This window comes from Dreissena polymorpha, chromosome 2, assembly GCF_020536995.1.
Source record: "Dreissena polymorpha isolate Duluth1 chromosome 2, UMN_Dpol_1.0, whole genome shotgun sequence".
Classification (NCBI taxonomy): Eukaryota; Metazoa; Mollusca; class Bivalvia; order Myida; family Dreissenidae; genus Dreissena; species Dreissena polymorpha.
In genome coordinates this window covers 128,269,852-128,295,621 of record NC_068356.1, presented here as the reverse complement: position 1 = coordinate 128,295,621, position 25,770 = coordinate 128,269,852, and the positions used below count along the sequence as shown (strand labels likewise).

General features: G+C 32.8%; 2 protein-coding genes and 1 long non-coding RNA gene across 3 annotated transcripts; all 3 read left to right on the top strand.

Annotated features, from left to right (window-relative positions):
* Positions 1-9,239: 9,239 nt before the first annotated feature.
* LOC127870071 (zinc finger MYM-type protein 2-like) lies at positions 9,240-11,932 on the top strand. Its single transcript, XM_052412729.1, has 3 exons — positions 9,240-9,791; positions 10,390-10,562; positions 10,961-11,932. The coding sequence occupies exons 1-3, from the start codon at positions 9,240-9,242 to the stop codon at positions 11,526-11,528; spliced, it is 1,293 nt and encodes a 430-aa protein (XP_052268689.1). The 3' UTR covers positions 11,529-11,932.
* Positions 11,933-19,080: 7,148 nt separating this feature from the next.
* LOC127868963 (uncharacterized) lies at positions 19,081-22,280 on the top strand. The gene is made up of 3 exons (XR_008044334.1): positions 19,081-19,123; positions 19,262-19,338; positions 20,414-22,280. It is a non-coding gene; the product is annotated as an uncharacterized LOC127868963 (long non-coding RNA).
* A 1,612-nt stretch (positions 22,281-23,892) lies between these two features.
* LOC127870070 (uncharacterized) lies at positions 23,893-25,377 on the top strand. Its single transcript, XM_052412728.1, has 2 exons — positions 23,893-24,441; positions 25,040-25,377. The coding sequence occupies exons 1-2, from the start codon at positions 23,893-23,895 to the stop codon at positions 25,214-25,216; spliced, it is 726 nt and encodes a 241-aa protein (XP_052268688.1). The 3' UTR covers positions 25,217-25,377.
* Positions 25,378-25,770: the final 393 nt, after the last annotated feature.

Genomic DNA, 25,770 nt, shown 5'->3' with positions numbered 1-25,770 from the left:
ATGGAGACAATAATATTTTTTCATGCTTTACCAAATTCCTACACTTCCAAATAATATGTCGTGATTCCGACAAGAATACTAAATACACATATTTTAATTCAGCATCTGAATTATGTACATCAAAGAATTGAAAGCATTTAGATGAAATAGAAATGTTTTCAATAGTCAGAATGTCCATTAAAAATAGAACAGTTTTATTCAAAGGAGTGATCATAGAACAGTCTAAAAATAAATGTTGAAACGTTTCATCACTTATACAAAAAGTACATTTTTTACTTGCTTTATTGAATTTTTTATCATATAAATATTTGTTGACATACAACACTGAATGTACTAATTTAAAACACGTATTTCTACAGTCAGGATCAACTGCTGAAGAAAAAATATTTTTAAATACATTTTTGAAATTAATTAAAGGAAATTCCTTTATACATTTAGGGTTATATTCGTTATTAGGATTGATTAAAAAAGCATATATTTGTTTAACATTCCAATGTGTAAAATTATCACTTTTTATATCTTTTACAAACTTTGTAAATATGTTTAAACATTCCAAATAAAATGATGGTACAAATTCGCTATGGGGTTCATTATTAGTGAACAAAGAAGGATTAAATTTCCTTAACTGCATTCCAATCCAGTATCTCGCAAAATAAGTCCAAGGATGTTTACAATCATTTAATAATTTAAATAAGTGCGATAATTTTTTGCTGTATATTAGGAATACGAAGACCACCTTCCTTTAAATCTAAATATAATGTTTTCCGAGCAATTGGCTCATAAACACTGCCCCAAATAAATTTAAAACAACTTTTTTGTATCATATTAATATAATGACTAGGGATTGTTTGACATTGAACAAAATATAAGACTTTTGAGACTACATATGTATTTAAAACTGAACTTTTACCTTTAACAGATTTACATTTATTATACCACAAATTTAATGTATTTGAGAAATTAATATATGTTGCATTAAAAATATCATCATCAGTTAATTCATAGCCAAATTTATAACCTAATAATTTAACATTTTTCACCCATGATATACCAAATGGATGATCTGACCTAGTCTTCCATTTACCTAAAAACATTCCACAACTTTTATTATAATTTATTTTAGAACCTGAAACTTTCTGATAATCGGAAACATGACGAAAGAAATGAAACATAGATCTGTCATCTGTAAAAAGAGAAGTATTATCATCTGCATATAAAGACATTTTAACATGAAATGTATTACCTGGTGTATGTATTCCATTTATATTCTCATAATCTTGAATTAATTTTGCAAAAGGTTCTAAACATATGACATATAAAAGAGGCGATAAAGAGCATCCTTGACGAACTGATCTAAATAAGGAAAATGGGTCAGAAATATGACCATTGACAATTACGGATGACTTTATATCTTTATATAGTACTTTAATCCATTTAATAAAGGTATCAGAAAAACCAAATGCAGAAAGTGTAGTGTGACATCACGTATTGCCTCCCTTGTTGGTTCATGCTACTATAGATTTGTTTAATTCGTCCGTTTCAATATAAGAGATCTAAATTATTTTTAATGCGACCCCATATTTAAACAGAAACTGGGGTGGTCAACATGCACACATTATTTTAATTATTGTTTATTTTACATTAAATACTCGACACTCTGTAAATATATAAACTCCAAGTCAAAAGGGAAACAATTCAAATTCACTTTTGTAAATTCAGTTTTTGGATTTTCTCCACCGAATAGTTATTTATGGTTGTGTTTTCTTCAAACTTTTCTGTGCCAATTAAAAAAGTATCACCCGTTTATTAATGCGATAAGCGTCATCAATTTTCAAAAAGATATTGGGCATGGATATTATGGAAACCATAGCTATTGAAAAACGTACTGTACCTCTTATTGTACACAAAATAGAAGACATAGTGCACCGTAAAATAAATACTAGTATATTCACGTCATCATATGTTTCAGCTAAGAAACGTATAATTTTCAATCTTATCTGTATCCATTTACTCAAGTTACATAAATGTCTCTTTGCTGATGATGTCCGTGATGTTCAGTAATATATACATTGCCATGGATATCATAATTGTTTAAGTCAATAACAGTTACATAAATATACTGTTCAGCTAGAACAATTTGTTAAAGGGATATTATGGGCATCTAACAATTTATAGATGTCTATCGCAACCGTTGTTTATTTTTGGTGTTTTTACTTCATATACACTTATATTTGTTAATGCAGCATCAACATACTAAAACAATATCCCGGAAAGAGAAAAAATAATGCATTTGAATATCAACCGTTCTTTCGTTTGACAACTAATCACGCATGTACAATGTGAACCTAAATTTAGTTTTAGTGCAGATTCGTTTATACGACAAAAAGACACCATTTTGTTTTACGGATCATTTCGGCTTACAGGACTTGGTGGGTCACGTAAAATATATAATATAAAATATATTTATATAAACAACTGGTAGCAAGATGAGTTGCAGATAATTGGTCAGTAACCACATTATAACTTACTCTTTTGACCTGTTAATTATTTTCAGCTCAATTCAACAGATAAAAATGCCCATAATATCACTTTAAAGGTTGAAGAACGCAGATTATATTTGTATTTTAATAGGTTGTAGTTGACATAATAAATATATTGTAGCGGTTAATGTGATTTGATATTCATTGAAATTGTGATTTGATATTTTTATGCTCGTATCATTTTAACTCGAATTTGTATCAATGAACTCAAGTTATATAAATGTCCGGAAAATACTCATGTACAGTGTGAACCCAAACATTTATCGGCAACGATATCAGATGGTCATCGTTTTGCCCATCCGCATATGCTCGGTCCGATATCGACAAGATTATTTAATGGGCCGCCCGTTATCGGTCATATGTGATGCTCGCATCTAATAAATTACCGCCCTTTACTGACCCCCAAAACGGGTCTCGTGCATACGCATGCGCATATCAAACAACTGTTTTGTTTATATTCACGTGCAGAACGCGAACCCAGGATATTACAGTTCATTTGTTATGACATATTTCTTATTATTAATTAAGAAATCAAAGGAAACCCCTGTATTTCGTCTGACAAATACTCTGTAATTAGGATAGAATATATCTTTAAAATGTTTATCAGCATTATTGTGCTCAATAAAATTAAATTTAAAAGTAAGAATTAAATAACACTGAATATTGCATTGCTTGTTTCAGTTGTAATTTGTTATGGGTTTGCTTTATGTTAGTCTTTATTGACAGGTCATTTACTTTATATTCATAATCAAACGGTATTTCGAGTGAAAATTTCAGGAAAAGTTAACAAATTATTTTCTAAAAATCCATTTACACGGTGCCTAACCAATACGGATAATACCGGAAACTTTTGAACGATTCCGGATAATACGCGAAACGGCACCGGATCATATCAGAAATATATTGACTGTTTTGAGGTAAGTGTGTTCTTTCATTTCAATATTCTTTTTTTAAGTTAACATTTTTCACCAAACCAATATTCCGCGGAACAACTAAGACATTCATTAAGTAAATTCTATACTCGTGCTCAGTAACACAAGCGTCAATATGCAGAGGGAACCTATATTGTCCAACAGTTTATGCGCAAAACCTGTGGAAACGGAGGTAAAATGCAGATATTGGTCTATATTAACAATGAAATTAAAATTTCTGAGCTAGTTTCCTGATAAAAACGGCAGCATAATTATTGTTTAATGATTGCCATGATGATTGACGGTTTAGTTTGTAGAACAAACACGTATTTTATGTGTCGATTGCTAGCACCGGATAATGCATGAATTAGGCACCGGATAATAGCCGAAACTAATGAACTTAAGTATAGTACTTTTAAAGAAAATTTTGGATTCTGCTTATATGGTTAACATTTAAAGAATTTCTTGATTTAAGATTGTTTAATGAATGTGTCGGTTATTTCTCGTCACTCAGACCTGACCACTCTGTCTAAACGCCAGTTAAAACGCATGAAAAATGTCTAGACCCTGCCCTGAAAAAGCTTATTAAAACTAGACATTAAAGGTTACACACTGTATTGGTTCTTACAAAATCGGATGTAGAACGCGTGCTATTGTACAACGACCGATAAATCGTTAATATCTATAAGATATAACAACCCTTTGATTGTTTTAATATTAAAATTATATAAACGATTTGATCACCTTTTATTGTTTTAATATTAAAATTATATAAACGATTTGATCACGATTTGAAAAAAAGTTTTTAGACCAGTTCAGCAGTAATACTTGTAAAATAGAATTGTTGGCGTATTGTTAATCTTTTTTATTAACCATTCATGTTTACTTTGGTGCGATTATAATAATTGTTATTTATTATTTTATTGAATATTGGGGAGTTGTGTGTAACCTTCGGTTTAGATTTAGAGTGACTTCCCTTGTTTACAAATACACTTTCCTCAAAATGCACACATGGTTTGTCGTTTCTGGATTATCAATATCAACATTCACTCATTCAGAGCTATTATCTGTTTTATTTGTAAACAATCTATGTTTTACATACAATAGTGTTCATTTCATAGTTCACTTATTACTGTATGCTATTTGTTTCAGATACCAGTGACCTCACATCTGTCATGATCTGAGTTCGGATTTAGAGTTTGAAGTTCGAGATAGTCAGATAGAATATGGTGAGTACATAGAATATGGTGGGTACAGTCTCAGATGATAAGTTTACTCCATGAATAAGGGCCACTGTTCCATATTTATTTGATTGGATGTAGCAGTGGCAGTTCTCCCTCTGGCCCAAACTTTTCTGTAGGCAAATTTACCTTTTTATGTCTGAATTCTTATTATTTAGGATATTTTATGGGTGACTATGTAGAAATCCTTGTAGCCAAATGGATTTTTGTAGCCAAATTACATTATTTGTAGCCATTGGCTAATTTGGCGAATGACAGAGTAAGCCCTGAGTGGACTGATTATTATTATGCCCCCCTTCGAAGAAGAGGGGGGTATATTGTTTTGCTGGATGTCGGTCGGTATACCAGTTTGTTTCCGATCAATAACATGTGATCTGATTGACCAATTTGCTTGATACATCCCATGTGCATTTTCCTTTGCCAATAGTTGATGACCCCTATTTAAATTGGGGTCACTATGTCAAAGGTCAAGGTCACTGTCACACTAAGAGTGAAAATTGTTTTCCATCAATAACTTTTGAAAAAGGGACCGATTGGTTTGATATTTCCCATGTGCATTGGCATTGGACAGTAGATGTCCCTCATTATAATTAGGATCACTAGGTCAAAGGTAAAGGTCACTGTCACACTAAGTGTGAAATAGTTTCCGATCAATAACTTGTCAACTGATTCACCGATTGGCTTGATACCTCACATGTGCATTGGCCTTGGACAGTGGAAGACCCCTGTTGAAATTGGGGTCACTAGTTCAAATGTCAAGATCACTGTGACATTAAGTTTTATTTAAGTGGCTAAGTCACACTTATATGATAAGATTGACTCATATGATCATTTTTTTTTGCGAAAAATTCCATGTCAAGGCCCTGTTTAGGGGGGCCTCTGTCTCCGACCAGGGAGCTCTTGTTAACTTAAAAAAAAATTGGAACAATTTATCCTGCTTTGATCAACTGCTGTCCCCATGGCATTCGTAAAGTAACCATGAAAGAAAAGTGTGCCAGTTAAAAGGCTCATGACTTCGGAACAATAGCATATGTCAATTGCTAAAATATGATAATTTATTTCAGGATTTCACGAACGACCTAAGTTTTTTTGGATTTGCGGTGACTGAACAGGAGCAGGAGAGTTTTGTGGTGTCATCTGAAACTGATAGAAATGAACACAATGTTGAGTCTGGAGACCAAGCGGTTAATTTATTGTTTGACTGCAACAATAATGAAAAAGCCACAGAGCAACCTTTAGACTTAGAATGTTCTGTTGAAATTGTTGTTGACAATAAGAAGAAACATGAATGCAATATGTGTGTAAACAAATATAGCACAAGAACAGGATACAAAAGGCATTTAGTTAGCCATTCCAACGATGGTCAAAAGTGCACTGTTTGCGAAAAAGTGTTCTATTCCACCTATGACTTAAAGAATCATATGAGCAACCACAGTAACTTACGCAATTTCTCGTGCATTGAATGTGAAAAAACCTTTAAAACAAAACGCGACTTAAATGTTCACAGAACAAGGCTACACAAATCTTACTTGAAATTTGTGTGTGAAGTATGTGGGAAGGGTTACAATTATAGAAATGAGTTAGATGGACACGGGGCAAAACATGATGGGTCCAAACCATTTAAGTGTCCTAAGTGCAACAAAGCATATCAGTACTTGCCTAACCTGTCACGGCATGTGTGCGGAAAAATGGAATCACCCAAGTGTGATAAGTGTGGAAGCATTTTCAAGACAAAACACTACCTTCAAGAACACATGAAGGCTCATGATGACCCCGAACAACATCAGTGTTATGTGTGTGGAACTTTTTACAAATATAGATCTTCTTTTTAAAGACACAAAAAGAAGACTGGTCATTAGTGTTTTAAATGCTTTAGTCAGAATAAGTACAGATAAAACTCTGGATATATTATAATGTTATAAAGGCATATAATTATACAGTTATATCTGTTTACTGTAAGGCCTTTGCAGAAACTTAATGGCAATAGTAAACCCTTATAAACCTTATAAGAACTTGTTTTTCAGCCAGTCTTCATCATGATGTTTGCTCAGAAGATTTGCTTAGCAATTAGGAAATCATTTTGTTGACATAAAAAAGCATTGCTTTTGAGAAATTACCAATACCCGGTATACCAGCTGCATGAAATTAATTCATATTGCGGCATTTATTTTTTTAATGCAGTCATCCGAATATTAATCCTGCCTTAAAATATAGTGTAGCATTGTTGGATTGTGTCCTTCTTAAGATGATGATGATGATGATTATTTGGTTGATGATTAACAGCAACAAACTGTCTGAATACTTTTATTTAATATTCTTGCTATTTCAGGTAATGACATTTATTGTTGGAGAATATTACAACTGTTAGAATTTAAATTGTTATTAAACAGTATTTGCATATTGGGTATATATGTGTTAGGGCTCTGCATTAAGGTTATTCTGTTAAAACTACATGTATTTGAAAGCTTGATGCATGGTATATGTTTGTTAGGGCTAACTTGCAGTTGTTAAATAATATTTTCTACCCCATTTACGAGATGCCATGGTGACAAGCCAGCATTTGATTGTATGAAGTTTTATTTCTTTGAGCAAGATGCTTGATGATAATTGCAACTTTTTCTTTCAACAATATATGAATTGTGTTATTTGTGTATATATTTTTCATTCAGTTTTCACAAGACAAAAGAAATTTGAAACCAATTGAAAGTCTCCAAGAGGCACCTTTTGAATAATTGGGATCTTCATGTCAGTTCATTAACAAACAAAACCTGTAGGGCGACCTCCCATCTAAAACCAAGCCATCAAAATTTATTTCCTCACACCTGTTTAAAATCGAATAAATAAAGTGCAGAAAAAGTTTCTCAATTGTCCATAGTTTTCCACATCCCATCCTCTAGGGAGCTAAGCCCTGATGCTTTTTGACAATATAAGCAGGCTTCCAGTAATCTAGTATTGATTAATGCCATTTGCCATGGCCACTTGCGGATGTGTTACGAAAGTACAATAATTACTTCTTGAAAACTTGCCCCTCAAAGACTTTTTATGTCTGCCAACACTATTCACAATTTTCAGTATTTTTCAGGCATAAGTTTAATTGATGTCATGTGGTAACACTGTTATGATTGTCAAAGATTTTTATTTAAGTAACAATAAAGAGAAACATAATGAGTGGGGTTCCTTATGTAAATTTTGTATATGGGTTTTTAATAATGAAACCAACAATTATATTCTTTATTTATATGGATTTTTGCTGAAAATTTTAAGACGTATGAAATATTTATTGGTACTCCTATTTCAGTAGGGAAACGAGTTTCAACTATTTATACAAAGAAAGGAAAGACAATTATTTGGTGGGGAGTTAACTCAAAAGTAATACAGTTATTCGACATAAAATTCTACAAAACTATCATCCCCGAAAACAAGTTCATTATTAACAGGGGCGATAATATCATACAATCCCCATGATTCAACAAATTGAGAGTAATTCGATCTTTTAAAATCAACAAAAATTCTAAATCTTAATAATGACAAAAACATGGTAATACTATTGATAACTTTAAACTGTTTTTTATGATGTTTTGTTTGATTTCGCAAATGCCAAATAACAAATCTGGAAATAGATAGGATCACTAAAATTGTGTAATTATGTCCAGCACTATCTGCTTGAAAATCAAAAACTTAAACATCTTTTCAGAAAGAGTGATTTTTGATTTTGAGGCAATATTTAACAAATATAGAACGGTTTTATTGAGGGGACTAAAAAAGGAACATTCTATAAATAGGTGCGAAACAGTTTCAATATTTTTACAGAAATAACAATTTTTGATCATTGAAATTTCTTTCAGGTAAAGGTAATCATTAACGTAAGATACAGCATGTACTAAAGAAAAACAAATATTTCTATGGCATGAGTCAATTGCTTTGGAAAATATGTTTGTTAAAGAGGTAGAAAAATTATTTTGCGGAAAATTAACTTTGTATTTAACAACTTTATCATCTACTGTTAGAAGCATACAATAGAACTGTTTGGCATTGATACACATCAAATTAATATCTTCTTTTATCCCATTTTCACCGCGACATTGACGGTATAACACGTTGTGGGATATACTTGTCTGTCTTCAACACTGTGGAATATACCTGTCGCGTGCACGGACTACTTTTCAAATGACGTCATGCGATATGCGCTAAAATTAGGTCGATATTGTTTGATTCATCGATCGACTTTTAAGGTCATCCATTCGAAGAAAATGTGCATATTTTGCAGAAAAAATATATATGACATATTCATCAAAAGAAATGTTGAAATAAAATATTAAATTACACGAATTTTGTTATGTTATTTTTTATTTATATAAAAAAATACATTTTGTACGGCCCTGCTCAGTTTGTAGTAAAAAGTTGTCTGCTACAAAATTTATTGAAAAATAAATAAATAAGGATACACATTGAAATAAACAGGATTTGTAAGTAAAATGTCTGAAAACACATATGGTTTAAATATTGTTTGGGATGATTTAAGTGAAGAACAAGTTAAACCAGTTGAAATGACTTATGAACAGTTTAAAAACGAATTTGGTTTTGATGCAGCTGAAATTGTTGATGAGTTTACACCTTGTGCAGATCCCATGCTCAATAACTTAGCAGGTGGCCAACCTTTAATTAATGATCAAAGTTTTGAAACAAATGAAACTCCAAATTCCAGTCTTGAAAGTCCCTTGGTTCAAAATGAATTTAAAGACATAAATGTTTCTGATGTTCAACAATTCATCAAAAATGAAGAAAATAAAAACACGGCCAAAAAAACTTTGAACGACACCAACAAGTTCAAACGTTTCCTTGCATCGCGTGGCGAATACAGAGAAATGCACCATATTGAAGTTGATGTTCTTGACGACTACATTTCCACCTTTATATTATCACTTCAAAAATCCAATTGCACCGAGTATGAGCCCACTAGTATTCGAGGCATCCTTGGCAGTCTTGACAGAAAACTGAAGAGGCATCGTTTTCCATACTCGATAATGGCTGGCAGTGGGCCCCAATTTTCTCTGACTAGACAGACCTATAATGCCAAGAAAAAAAGCTTAAAGAAACAGGTAATCCATAATGCCATAAATGTTCAGACAAAAAATTGTGGGTACCCACACTCAAACTTCCAGGATTTTTTCCAATAAGCATTACAGTACTGTAGTCCAAGTAAAAAAGTAATATACCCTGACCCATCTGATTGTATTGTTTTTTTAAGCCTTGAGCGAGAAAATATTAAATAACTAATAATAAACAACTGTGACAATTATGATCATTGTTTATGTTATAATAAAAATGCAGCAGTTGATGATGGGTACATTACATGTAGCACATAATGTACAATTAAATAAATCAAAACAAAATGTGTATGTTATTTTTCTGTATTCATGTGTCAATTTATTTAAACAAAGCCCCCTTAAGATGTGTTAACATTCATTGTATTTTACCTATGTTTTTTCTTCTTTAATTAGGCACCCATAAAAGGTACCTTCGAAAAAAAAAAGATTAATTTTCCCAATTCCCAGATAAAAAATTCCCAAAAATTAAGATTAGCGTGCGGGTATGAAAAAATACAAATATTTTTTCAAAATAAACAAAGAGCTGTTTTACTGTTGTTGACCTTTAAAAAAAGAAGAAACAAACAAACAATAAAACTTTTTACATAAGGGTAAAGGGAACAGGCCATGTGAAGCAGCACCACTAACCGATGGAGAGCTTGAAGTCATGTGGCAGAAAGGTGTCCTTGGATCTCACAGCCCAACAGCGCTGGTGAACACTCTTTGGCTCAACAACTGTCTGCACTTTGGCCTAAGAGGCACTAAAGAGCAGTACAATCTGAGGTAATAAAGTTGAAGTTGTCCACAATCTGAAAAATGGAAAAATCATTTAAATAGCCATAAATAAAATAGTTATTAACATTATAAACCAGGTGTTGATTTGTTTTGATAACGTTTCAAGCACAAATATGCCATGCATTTGTTTGCAACACTTACATTTTCCTTAATTTACCCGCAATTTATATACAAGAAATATGTTTAAAAAAATGAATTTACTATTTATAAACGCAATAATGGCCAAAATAATTTGTTTTTCACAACTAAAATCAAATTTTAGTACTTAAACTATTCTAGTTTTTCCCCATTGACACCAAACCTACCATATTGAGATGTTAGGGTCTTTTTTTTCAAAATTGCAAACTGATGTTAATTTTTAACACAATTAATTGCAAATTATACAGATGGGGTGACATTACATTGAAAGCTGCTGTTGATGGAACAGAATATTTGGACTATAACGAACGGCAGACAAAAACCAGAACGGGTGAAAATGTGGCAGATGTTCGAAGAGTGACACCTAAGATGTTTTCAACTGGAAAAAATGATTTGAGAAACCCTGTTGAAATTTATAAACTGTATTCGCAGAAGCGGCCCACTGGTTTTTCGGGACCCGAAGACCCTTTCTTTTTGGCACCGAACACAGTTTTTGGAAAAGATGCTTCCGGGACTAGTGGTGAGGGAGAGATTACTTGGTTTATCAGACAAAGGGTTGGGATGAACAAAATGGGAAAAATGTTGAAAACAATGGCAAATGATGCTGGATTACAAGGGAACAAACGATTAACAAACCACTCTACCCGGAAACATCTTGTTCAAAAACTGAGTGAGCACAATGTCCCACCAACGGATATTATGGCAATAACTGGGCATAAAAATGTGCAGTCGATTATTAATTATTCTTGTGTCAGTGAAGAGCAACAAAAAAAAATGCTCAAACATACTTGCCTGTCACACTCCATGTGCAAATAACATCAGCAGCTCTACCGCCTCTACATCTCGTATAGCCCATACTGCTACCTCTACCACAGACAGTTGTGATTCCATCCCTCAAACGTCCAACTGCCCCGAGATGCAAAATGTCAATACACCCCACAACCCGATCAGCTTCCAACAGCAATTTGCTAGCTCGCTTCAATCACAATTTTCCGGAGCAACATTTCACATTGCCAACTTCCATGTTCACAACTACTTTACTCGCAACGAACACGACAATACACATAAATAAATCCACAATGAACGAAACAGTGCCAAGCATCACATTTTTATTCATCTTGATTCCTCCACTTTTTTGAAAATGTGACCAGTAAAGGTCATGACCGCATATGTTACACGCGTGTTGCGCATTGCTCTATAATTAGAAATGTTCAATATCACTACGCATATGTATAACTAGTATATTTCATTTTTGTTAATTTTGAAGTGTTTTGTTATAGCAAGTGTTTTTGTTAAAGGTATTAAATTATTTGAAATATTCGTAAACAATAAATATTGTTGATATTTCTATTATCGTTTATTTCTTTACATAATTCTCGAACTATTTTTTTGAATTTTATAGGTGTTAGCAGTTCATAACAAACAAAAACAAACAATCGTTCGCTGTGTTTCATTGTTTTTGAAGTTTCCAAACATGCCACGTTTGTTAATTATTTATCTTGTTTAGTAAAACTTCGATGGGATAAATAGAATACTAGGATTAGCGTTGAATACAGAGAAGTTTATGTTGCTCGGCTCGAACACCGAAAGCGCTCGCCAAGGCTCGCGCTCCCGGCGTTCTAAGCCTCGCAACATAAACTTCTCTGTATTCAACGCTAACCTAGTATTCTCTATTTATTTTTAAGATGGTATCTACAGCTTTAACACAATTTTTATAAAATAAAGGCATACTTTCACTTTTGGGGTATAAATTACTTTCAAAATTCTTATTATATTTTCTTAATTTGAAACCAATCCAATATTTAGTAAAATGAGTCCATGGGGCATTATAGTCTGAACTAAACTTTTGTACATGTGACAATAATAAAGAATACCATTTATACAAAACATGTGGGACATGCAAACCTCCTTCCTTGTAAGGTAAGTATAATGTTTTCCTATTAACAGGTTCGAAAGAAGAAGACCAAATAAATTTAAAACACTGTTTTTGAAACATATTGATATATACATCTGAAAAATGTCCAGCGTATATATAATACAATATTTTTGAAAAGGCTAAATAATTCAGAATTGTACTTTCTCCTTTATATGATAGTTTGAAGGATCTGCATAAATTAATAACTTTTGTAAACTTCAAAAATAAATTAGACCATAATTCATTATAGTCAATATCATAACCAAAATAATAACCTAAAACTTTACAATGTTTTACCCACGATATACCAAAAGGGTGATCAGATCTTGTTCTCCACTTAAATACTCCATTACATTTGGTATAATTAACTTTTGAACCACTAATTAATTCAAAAAGTTAAACATCTTTAAAGAAATGAGAAATAGAAACATCATCTATTAAAATTGCGGTATTATCATCTGCATAAGCTGACATGTTTATTTCCAAAGGTGATCCTGGCACTTGTATGCCTTCGATATTAATATTATTTTGGACTTTTAAAATAAATGGTTCTAAACATAAAACATACAATAACGGACTCAGATAATAAAGTGTCACGTTGTGACATCACGTATTGCCTCCCTTGTTGGTTCATGCTACTTGAGATTTGTTTAATTCGTCCGCTTCAATAGATAAGATCTCAATTCTTTGTAATGCAACCCCATATTTACATAGAAACTGAGGTGGTCAACACGAACAAATTATTTTAATTATTGTTTATTTTACATTAAATACTCGACACTCTGTCGTAAATATATGAACTCCTAGTCAAAAGGGAAACAATTCAAATTCAATTTTGAAAATTCACTTTTTGGATTTTCTCCCCCGAATATTTATTTATGGACTTGTTTTCTCTACCAATTAAACAAGTATCACCCGTTTATTAATGCTATGAACGTCATCAATTTTCAAAATGACATTGAGCATAGATATTATGGAAAACATAACTATTGAAAAACTTACTGTACTCTCTAATTGTACACAAAAGAGAAGACATAGTGCACCGTAAAATAAATATATTTACGTCATTATATGTTTCTGCTAAGAAACGTATCATTTTCAATCTTATTTGTATCCATTTACTCAAGTAACATAAATGTCTCTCTGCTGATGAGGTCCGTGATGTCCAGTAATATATACATTGCAATGGATATCATAACTGTTTAAGTCAATAACAGTTACATATACTGTTCAACTAGAAAAATGTGTTTAAGGTTGAAGAACGCAGATTATATTTGTATTTTAATAGATTATAGTTGACATAATAAACACATTGTAACTGTTAATGTGATTTGATATTCGTTTCAGAAGGGAAATTTATTTCTTCGTTCAATAAGACCAAGTTCATGGAAATCGCTGCTCAATTGATGAAGTTATGGCTGTTAAAAGCGTTGCATCCCGTTTTCGGGTCATATTAATTATTTGATAGTGATTTTTTTAAGATAAGTTGGTTTTTCGTTACAAATTGTTATTTATAATTCAAAATGATATTTTAACGTATTAATTTCATAGACCCACACTTAACACCTATAATTGGGATTCGCTGTTCTCGTCAGCCGATAAGACTTGACGATCTAATAATTTGGTTTATCACGCAAGGTTTTGCGGATACTTCGTTAACAGATGAATCAATTGTGCACTGAAGTTTATTTATAAAATTATGTATATATTTTTTATTTAGATAAAAGATTTAAATTTCACTTAACAATAAAAAATTTAATACTTTATTTCCCAATTATTATTGTTAGTATTAAAAGTTATTCAAATCTTGCTTTTAATCAAATATCAATTACCTCCCTTTAATTAACTTATTTTTATGTAAGGAAAGACAAATAGAATTTCATTTGTTAACTGAAATCGCCGACAATTTAGGTAATTAAGTAGGTTTCACTGTTTTGTTAACGTTTTTTAAGATCCATACTTAAATAAAACAAAAACAATCACATACAAAAATGGTCCAAATCTGTATTTAATCGTCGTATACATAATTACCGGTAAGTAGCTTGTTTTTCCGTAGTATCGACCCTATTAATAAATAGATACGAAATTTGGAAGAGACCAAATACAAAACACGCTTGTGTTATATGTCAATCTATATTTAAATGTGTATTCATGGACATAACAACAACAACTGCATTAAAATCGGCAATGTTTTGACAAAATGCCGGCTGGATAAGTCCGGCTCCCTTTAGAAATCTTTTTCATGTACATTTGTCTCACAGTATCGGCCGTTAAGATTTGTTTCTATGTGCATATGCTTGTTCTAAAAAAATAACTGAATGGAAAAAAGAAACTCGTGCTCACGTTGTTCTTAAAATATGTTAACATTTGATTCAAAACTAAGCGGCATATAAAACATTTGATAAAGCTACTATTAATCCATAACAACCTATCCTGAATATGTGTTAAGTAATAAAAAATCAGAGCATCACCCTAAAATAAACATGACCTTCTTTCCAGCGAACACCGGAAATCACGAGAATGATCGTCGTATTACTAATCGATAGCCATCTGATTACAACTTCTGAAACTTGAAAAAAAAACATCCAGAAACACTTAGCTACTCAACACTTAAAGCAATATCAACGTAAAAACAAAAATCAAATGCCCGCAAAACAACAACACACTAAACAACAACGAAAACCGACCACCTCACAAGCACAAAATCCACCAAAACACCAACCAACCACCCAAACAACTACCCCAGGGCAATTATGCCATCGAAAGCAACAGCCAAAACAACAAGAACACGTATTCGCCTCTATATATCCATGGAAACCGTCTGCGCATAACTAGAGATAGTTCTACCCCCTTCTACACCATTAACCCCTTAATGTATGCGGCACTATCAAACATTAATATAAGCAATCTAACCGTCATGTCGTGGAACGCCCGAGGGGTTGGAAATCATAACTCAAATAACAAAATGTACGAGCTTCAAAATAACATCAATAATAATGAAATGGATTGATGTCTACAGCAAACAAATATTAAAAGCAATCGCCGGTTTTTCACATAAAAGGCTACTAAGAACCTGTACGATCTAAACAAAGAGAAAATAATATGGGAACTGGGGTAGCAATATATGTAAAATCGGGCATTCCCTTCGCTGAACTAGATTTTGATCAGGAATGTCTCATGGAATCGTATGCCATCAAGCTTTACTATACTTAGCACCAATAATACCGTATTCAATGCGTATATGCACAAACTAAAGGTAATACGCTTACACGCTATTCTTATATATTTCAACACATGAATTACAGAGATAACAATATTATTGTTGGTGATTTTAAATTAAAACAACACTGTTGGAACCTCGAGGGCATTCCGCAATGTGACGATCATGCCGAAAATCTTTTGGAAAATAATAGCAGCAATATCTTCATTAACGACGGCCAAATAACGAGACTGGCTGACCGCGAAGATCACTGTGATAGCGCGATCGATCTGGCCCTTATTTGATCCCACTTTCAATCAATAAGCGAATTCAACGTCATAATCGACTCTTTTGGGAGTGATCATCTTTCAAAATAATAAACCTTAAGCTTTAAAAAATACACTTCCGTCCACACAACACAAATGGAAAATTAACAATGCCTCACCTTCAGGAGCGATGGAACAATGTTACAACTCAGTGTGATAACGAACTCCTCCATAATCGCGATAATACTGATATCAATACTCAATATAAATCTTAGGTTACCACTTAGGTAACCAAACTTAAGACAGTGCATGATAACTTCATCCCTATTGCAAACAATAAACCTAAAAAAAACACTCTGCATACGCATTCAAACAGGACCAAAATATATATATAAAAGAGAAGCCCGCAGAAGAGTCTAACAGGTCATGCAAAAAGCAAAACAGATAGTTGGAATGAATTTTGTAATAACATTTCATATATAACAAATTATAGAGAACTACGTGATCATGTTAATCGAATGCAAGGCAGTCCCCCAACTGTTAACCCTATTTTTCGTGTAAACAACCAAATTCTAGTCACTAATGCAGATTAAGCCTCGACGCTGATCCAAAATCATCAAAGCAAATGCAATGACGAAGGCTACTCCAAAGATTTTATAGCAAGAAATCAAGATCTTAAAAAGTGAATGCACTGACTGTTAACAATCTACCAATCAGAAAAAAACACACAAATGAAATGCTCCATTTAGTCTGTTTGAACTCGAAGCGGCACTCCTAACTTGCAAAAATGGCGCGCCGGGCGACGATAACATGCATTATAAAATTGTTAAATAGCTTCCGCTCTCCACAAAACAAGAATTAATTGCTTTATATAATAAATCTTGGACAGAAGGTACCCTTCCTGACAATTGGCACGAGGCAACAAATATTCCAATAATAAAAGTTAATAAACCTAAACCTTAAGATTCTCCAGCCTCTTATCGACCAATATTATTTTTGTCACGTAAAATATATAATATAAAATATATTTATATAAACAACTGGTAGCAAGATGAGTTGCAGATAATTGGTCAGTAACCACATTATAACTTACTCTTTTGACCTGTTAATTATTTTCAGCTCAATTCAACAGATAAAAATGCCCATAATATCACTTTAAAGGTTGAAGAACGCAGATTATATTTGTATTTTAATAGGTTGTAGTTGACATAATAAATATATTGTAGCGGTTAATGTGATTTGATATTCATTGAAATTGTGATTTGATATTTTTATGCTCGTATCATTTTAACTCGAATTTGTATCAATGAACTCAAGTTATATAAATGTCCGGAAAATACTCATGTACAGTGTGAACCCAAACATTTATCGGCAACGATATCAGATGGTCATCGTTTTGCCCATCCGCATATGCTCGGCCCGATATCGACAAGATTATTTAATGGGCCGCCCGTTATCGGTCATATGTGATGCTCGCATCTAATAAATTACCGCCCTTTACTGACCCCCAAAACGGGTCTCGTGCATACGCATGCGCATATCAAACAACTGTTTTGTTTATATTCACGTGCAGAACGCGAACCCAGGATATTACAGTTCATTTGTTATGACATATTTCTTATTATTAATTAAGAAATCAAAGGAAACCCCTGTATTTCGTCTGACAAATACTCTGTAATTAGGATAGAATATATCTTTAAAATGTTTATCAGCATTATTGTGCTCAATAAAATTAAATTTAAAAGTAAGAATTAAATAACACTGAATATTGCATTGCTTGTTTCAGTTGTAATTTGTTATGGGTTTGCTTTATGTTAGTCTTTATTGACAGGTCATTTACTTTATATTCATAATCAAACGGTATTTCGAGTGAAAATTTCAGGAAAAGTTAACAAATTATTTTCTAAAAATCCATTTACACGGTGCCTAACCAATACGGATAATACCGGAAACTTTTGAACGATTCCGGATAATACGCGAAACGGCACCGGATCATATCAGAAATATATTGACTGTTTTGAGGTAAGTGTGTTCTTTTATTTCAATATTCTTTTTTTAAGTTAACATTTTTCACCAAACCAATATTCCGCGGAACAACTAAGACATTCATTAAGTAAATTCTATACTCGTGCTCAGTAACACAAGCGTCAATATGCAGAGGGAACCTATATTGCCCAACAGTTTATGCGCAAAACCTGTGGAAACGGAGGTAAAATGCAGATATTGGTCTATATTAACAATGAAATTAAAATTTCTGAGCTAGTTTCCTGATAAAAACGGCAGCATAATTATTGTTTAATCATTGCCATGATGATTGACGGTTTAGTTTGTAGAACAAACACGTATTTTATGTGTCGATTGCTAGCACCGGATAATGCATGAATTAGGCACCGGATAATAGCCGAAACTAATGAACTTAAGTATAGTACTTTTAAAGAATATTTTGGATTCTGCTTATATGGTTAACATTTAAAGAATTTCTTGATTTAAGATTGTTTAATGAATGTGTCGGTTATTTCTCGTCACTCAGACCTGACCACTCTGTCTAAACGCCAGTTAAAACGCATGAAAAATGTCTAGACCCTGCCCTGAAAAAGCTTATTAAAACTAGACATTAAAGGTTACACACTGTATTGATTCTTACAAAATCGGATGTAGAACGCGTGCTATTGTACAACGACCGATAAATCGTTAATATCTATAAGATATAACAACCCTTTGATTGTTTTAATATTAAAATTATATAAACGATTTGATCACCTTTTATTGTTTTTATATTAAAATTATATAAACGATTTGATCACGATTTGAAAAAAAGTTTTTAGACCAGTTCAGCAGTAATAATTGTAAAATAGAATTGTTGGCGTATTGTTAATCTTTTTTTATTAACCATTCATGTTAACTTTGGTGCGATTATAATAATTGTTATTTATTATTTTATTGAATATTGGGGAGTTGTGTGTAACCTTCGGTTTAGATTTAGAGTGACTTCCCTTGTTTACAAATACACTTTCCTCAAAATGCACACATGGTTTGTCGTTTTTGGATTATCAATATCAACATTCACTCATTCAGAGCTATTATCTGTTTTATTTGTAAACAATCTATGTTTTACATACAATAGTTTTCATTTCATAGTTCACTTATCACTGTATGCTATTTGTTTCAGATACCAGTGCCCTCACATCTGTCATGATCTGAGTTCGGATTTAGAGTTTGAAGTTCGAGATAGTCAGATAGAATATGGTGAGTACATAGAATATGGTGGGTACAGTCTCAGATGATAAGTTTACTCCATGAATAAGGGCCACTGTTCCATATTTATTTGATTGGATGTAGCAGTGGCAGTTCTCCCTCTGGCCCAAACTTTTCTGTAGCCAAATTTACCTTTTTATGTCTGAATTCTTATTATTTAGGATATTTTATGGGTGACTATGTAGAAATCCTTGTAGCCAAATGGATTTTTGTCGCCAAATTACATTATTTGTAGCCATTGGCTAATTTGGCGAATGACAGAGTAAGCCCTGAGTGGACTGATTATTATTATGCCCCCCTTCGAAGAAGAGGGGGGTATATTGTTTTGCTGGATGTCGGTCGGTATACCAGTTTGTTTCCGATCAATAACATGTGATCTGATTGACCAATTTGCTTGATACATCCCATGTGCATTTTCCTTTGCCAATAGTTGATGACCCCTATTTAAATTGGGGTCACTATGTCAAAGGTCAAGGTCACTGTCACACTAAGAGTGAAAATTGTTTTCCATCAATAACTTTTGAAAAAGGGACCGATTGGTTTGATATTTCCCATGTGCATTGGCATTGGACAGTAGATGTCCCTCATTATAATTAGGATCACTAGGTCAAAGGTAAAGGTCACTGTCACACTAAGTGTGAAATAGTTTCCGATCAATAACTTGTCAACTGATTCACCGATTGGCTTGATACCTCACATGTGCATTGGCCTTGGACAGTGGAAGACCCCTGTTGAAATTGGGGTCACTAGTTCAAATGTCAAGATCACTGTGACATTAAGTTTTATTTAAGTGGCTAAGTCACACTTATATGATAAGATTGACTCATATGATCATTTTTGTTGCGAAAAATTCCATGTCAAGGCCCTGTTTAGGGGGGCCTCTGTCTCCGACCAGGGAGCTCTTGTTAACTTAAAAAAAAATTGGAACAATTTATCCTGCTTTGATCAACTGCTGTCCCCATGGCATTCGTAAAGTAACCATGAAAGAAAAGTGTGCCAGTTAAAAGGCTCATGACTTCGGAACAATAGCATATGTCAATTGCTAAAATATGATAATTTATTTCAGGATTTCACGAACGACCTAAGTTTTTTTGGATTTGCGGTGACTGAACAGGAGCAGGAGAGTTTTGTGGTGTCATCTGAAACTGATAGAAATGAACACAATGTTGAGTCTGGAGACCAAGCGGTTAATTTATTGTTTGACTGCAACAATAATGAAAAAGCCACAGAGCAACCTTTAGACTTAGAATGTTCTGTTGAAATTGTTGTTGACAATAAGAAGAAACATGAATGCAATATGTGTGTAAACAAATATAGCACAAGAACAGGATACAAAAGGCATTTAGTTAGCCATTCCAACGATGGTCAAAAGTGCACTGTTTGCGAAAAAGTGTTCTATTCCACCTATGACTTAAAGAATCATATGAGCAACCACAGTAACTTACGCAATTTCTCGTGCATTGAATGTGAAAAAACCTTTAAAACAAAACGCGACTTAAATGTTCACAGAACAAGGCTACACAAATCTTACTTGAAATTTGTGTGTGAAGTATGTGGGAAGGGTTACAATTATAGAAATGAGTTAGATGGACACAGGGCAAAACATGATGGGTCCAAACCATTTAAGTGTCCTAAGTGCAACAAAGCATATCAGTACTTGCCTAACCTGTCACGGCATGTGTGCGGAAAAATGGAATCACCCAAGTGTGATAAGTGTGGAAGCATTTTCAAGACAAAACACTACCTTCAAGAACACATGAAGGCTCATGATGACCCCGAACAACATCAGTGTTATGTGTGTGGAACTTTTTACAAATATAGATCTTCTTTTTAAAGACACAAAAAGAAGACTGGTCATTAGTGTTTTAAATGCTTTAGTCAGAATAAGTACAGATAAAACTCTGGATATATTATAATGTTATAAAGGCATATAATTATACAGTTATATCTGTTTACTGTAAGGCCTTTGCAGAAACTTAATGGCAATAGTAAACCCTTATGAACCTTATAAGCACTTGTTTTTCAGCCAGTCTTCATCATGATGTTTGCTCAGAAGATTTGCTTAGCAATTAGGAAATCATTTTGTTGACATAAAGAAGCATTGCTTTTGAGAAATTACCAATACCCGGTATACCAGCTGCATGAAATTAATTCATATTGCGGCATTTATTTTTTTTAATGCAGTCATCCGAATATTAATCCTGCCTTAAAATATAGTGTAGCATTGTTGGATTGTGTCCTTCTTAAGATGATGATGATGATGATTATTTGGTTGATGATTAACAGCAACAAACTGTCTGAATACTTTTATTTAATATTCTTGCTATTTCAGGTAATGACATTTATTGTTGGAGAATATTACAACTGTTAGAATTTAAATTGTTATTAAACAGTATTTGCATATTGGGTATATATGTGTTAGGGCTCTGCATTAAGGTTATTCTGTTAAAACTACATGTATTTGAAAGCTTGATGCATGGTATATGTTTGTTAGGGCTAACTTGCAGTTGTTAAATAATATTTTCTACCCCATTTACGAGATGCCATGGTGACAAGCCAGCATTTGATTGTATGAAGTTTTATTTCTTTGAGCAAGATGCTTGATGATAATTGCAACTTTTTCTTTCAACAATATATGAATTGTGTTATTTGTGTATATATTTTTCATTCAGTTTTCACAAGACAAAAGAAATTTGAAACCAATTGAAAGTCTCCAAGAGGCACCTTTTGAATAATTGGGATCTTCATGTCAGTTCATTAACAAACAAAACCTGTAGGGCGACCTCCCATCTAAAACCAAGCCATCAAAATTTATTTCCTCACACCTGTTTGAAATCGAATAAATAAAGTGCAGAAAAAGTTTCTCAATTGTCCATAGTTTTCCACATCCCATCCTCTAGGGAGCTAAGCCCTGATGCTTTTTGACAGTATAAGCAGGCTTCCAGTAATCTAGTATTGATTAATGCCATTTGCCATGGCCACTTGCGGATGTGTTACGAAAGTACAATAATTACTTCTTGAAAACTTGCCCCTCAAAGACTTTTTATGTCTGCCAACACTATTCACAATTTTCAGTATTTTTCAGGCATAAGTTTAATTGATGTCATGTGGTAACACTGTTATGATTGTCAAAGATTTTTATTTAAGTAACAATAAAGAGAAACATAATGAGTGGGGTTCCTTATGTAAATTTTGTATATGGGTTTTTAATAATGAAACCAACAATTATATTCTTTATTTATATGGATTTTTGCTGAATATTTTAAGACGTATGAAATATTTATTGGTACTCCTATTTCAGTAGGGAAACGAGTTTCAACTATTTATACAAAGAAAGGAAAGACAATTATTTGGTGGGGAGTTAACTCAAAAGTAATACAGTTATTCGACATAAAATTCTACAAAACTATCATCCCCGAAAACAAGTTCATTATTAACAGGGGCGATAATATCATACAATCCCCATGATTCAACAAATTGAGAGTAATTCGATCTTTTAAAATCAACAAAAATTCTAAATCTTAATAATGACAAAAACATGGTAATGCTATTGATAACTTTAAACTGTTTTTTATGATGTTTTGTTTGATTTCGCAAATGCCAAATAACAAATCTGGAAATAGATAGGATCACTAAAATTGTGTAATTATGTCCAGCACTATCTGCTTTAAAATCAAAAACTTAAACATCTTTTCAGAAAGAGTGATTTTTGATTCTGAGGCAATATTTAACAAATATAGAACGGTTTTATTGAGGGGACTAAAAAAGGAACATTCTATAAATAGGTGCGAAACAGTTTCAATATTTTTACAGAAATAACAATTTTTGATCATTGACATTTCTTTCAGGTAAAGGTAATCATTAACGTAAGATACAGCATGTACTAAAGAAAAACAAATATTTCTATGACATGAGTCAATTGCTTTGGAAAATATGTTTGTTAAAGAGGTAGAAAAATTATTTTGCGGAAAATTAACTTTGTATTTAACAACTTTATCATCTACTGTTAGAAGCATACAATAGAACTGTTTGGCATTGATACACATCAAATTAATATCTTCTTTTATCCCATTTTCACCGCGACATTGACGGTATAACACGTTGTGGGATATACTTGTCTGTCTTCAACACTGTGGAATATACCTGTCGCGTGCACGGACTACTTTTCAAATGACGTCATGCGATATGCGCTAAAATTAGGTCGATATTGTTTGATTCATCGATCGACTTTTAAGGTCATCCATTCGAAGAAAATGTGCATATTTTGCAGAAAAAATATATATGACATATTCATCAAAATAAATGTTGAAATAAAATATAAAATTACACGAATTTTGTTATGTTATTTTTTATTTATATAAAAAAATACATTTTGTACGGCCCTGCTCAGTTTGTAGTAAAAAGTTGTCTGCTACAAAATTTATTGAAAAATAAATAAATAAGGATACACATTGAAATAAACAGGATTTGTAAATGTCTGAAAACACATATGGTTTCAATATTGTTTGGGATGATTTAAGTGAAGAACAAGTTAAACCAGTTGAAATGAAGTTGAAGTTTAAAAACAAATTTGGTTTTGATGCAGCTGAAATTGTTGATGAGTTTACACCTTGTGCAGATCCCATGCTCAATAACTTAGCAGGTGGCCAACCTTTAATTAATGATCAAAGTTTTGAAACAAATGAAACTCCAAATTCCAGTCTTGAAAGTCCCTTGGTTCAAAATGAATTTGAAGACATAAATGTTTCTGATGTTCAACAATTCATCAAAAATGAAGAAAATAAAAACACGGCCAAAAAAACTTTGAACGACACCAACAAGTTCAAACGTTTCCTTGCATCGCGTGGCGAATACAGAGAAATGCACCATATTGAAGTTGATGTTCTTGACGACTACATTTCCACCTTCATATTATCACTTCAAAAATCCAATTGCACCGAGTATGAGCCCACTAGTATTCGAGGCATCCTTGGCAGTCTTGACAGAAAACTGAAGAGGCATCGTTTTCCATACTCGATAATGGCTGGCAGTGGGCCCCAATTTTCTCTGACTAGACAGACCTATAATGCCAAGAAAAAAAGCTTAAAGAAACAGGTAATCCATAATGCCATAAATGTTCAGACAAAAAATTGTGGGTACCCACACTCAAACTTCCAGGATTTTTTCCAATAAGCATTACAGTACTGTAGTCCAAGTAAAAAAGTAATATACCCTGACCCATCTGATTGTATTGTTTTTTTAAGCCTTGAGCGAGAAAATATTAAATAACTAATAATAAACAACTGTGACAATTATGATCATTGTTTATGTTATAATAAAAATGCAGCAGTTGATGATGGGTACATTACATGTAGCACATAATGTACAATTAAATAAATCAAAACAAAATGTGTATGTTATTTTTCTGTATTCATGTGTCAATTTATTTAAACAAAGCCCCCTTAAGATGTGTTAACATTCATTGTATTTTACCTATGTTTTTTCTTCTTTAATTAGGCACCCATAAAAGGTACCTTCGGAAAAAAAAAGATTAATTTTCCCAATTCCCAGATGAAAAATTCCCAAAAATTAAGATTAGCGTGCGGGTATGAAAAAATACAAATATTTTTTCAAAATAAACAAAGAGCTGTTTTACTGTTGTTGACCTTTAAAAAAAGAAGAAACAAACAAACAATAAAACTTTTTACATAAGGGTAAAGGGAACAGGCCATGTGAAGCAGCACCACTAACCGATGGAGAGCTTGAAGTCATGTGGCAGAAAGGTGTCCTTGGATCTCACAGCCCAACAGCGCTGGTGAACACTCTTTGGCTCAACAACTGTCTGCACTTTGGCCTAAGAGGCACTAAAGAGCAGTACAATCTGAGGTAATAAAGTTGAAGTTGTCCACAATCTGAAAAATGGAAAAATCATTTAAATAGCCATAAATAAAATAGTTATTAACATTATAAACCAGGTGTTGATTTGTTTTGATAACGTTTCAAGCACAAATATGCCATGCATTTGTTTGCAACACTTACATTTTCCTTAATTTACCCGCCATTTATATACAAGAAATATGTTTGAAATAATGAATTTACTATTTATAAACGCAATAATGGCCAAAATAATTTGTTTTTCACAACTAAAATCAAATTTGAGTACTTAAACTATTCTAGTTTTTCCCCATTGACACCAAACCTACCATATTGAGATGTTAGGGTCTTTTTTTTCAAAATTGCAAACTGATGTTAATTTTAACACAATTAATTGCAAATTATACAGATGGGGTGACACTACATTGAAAGCTGCTGTTGATGGAACAGAATATTTGGACTATAACGAACGGCAGACAAAAACCAGAACGGGTGAAAATGTGGCAGATGTGCGAAGAGTGACACCTAAGATGTTTTCAACTGGAAAAAATGATTTGAGAAACCCTGTTG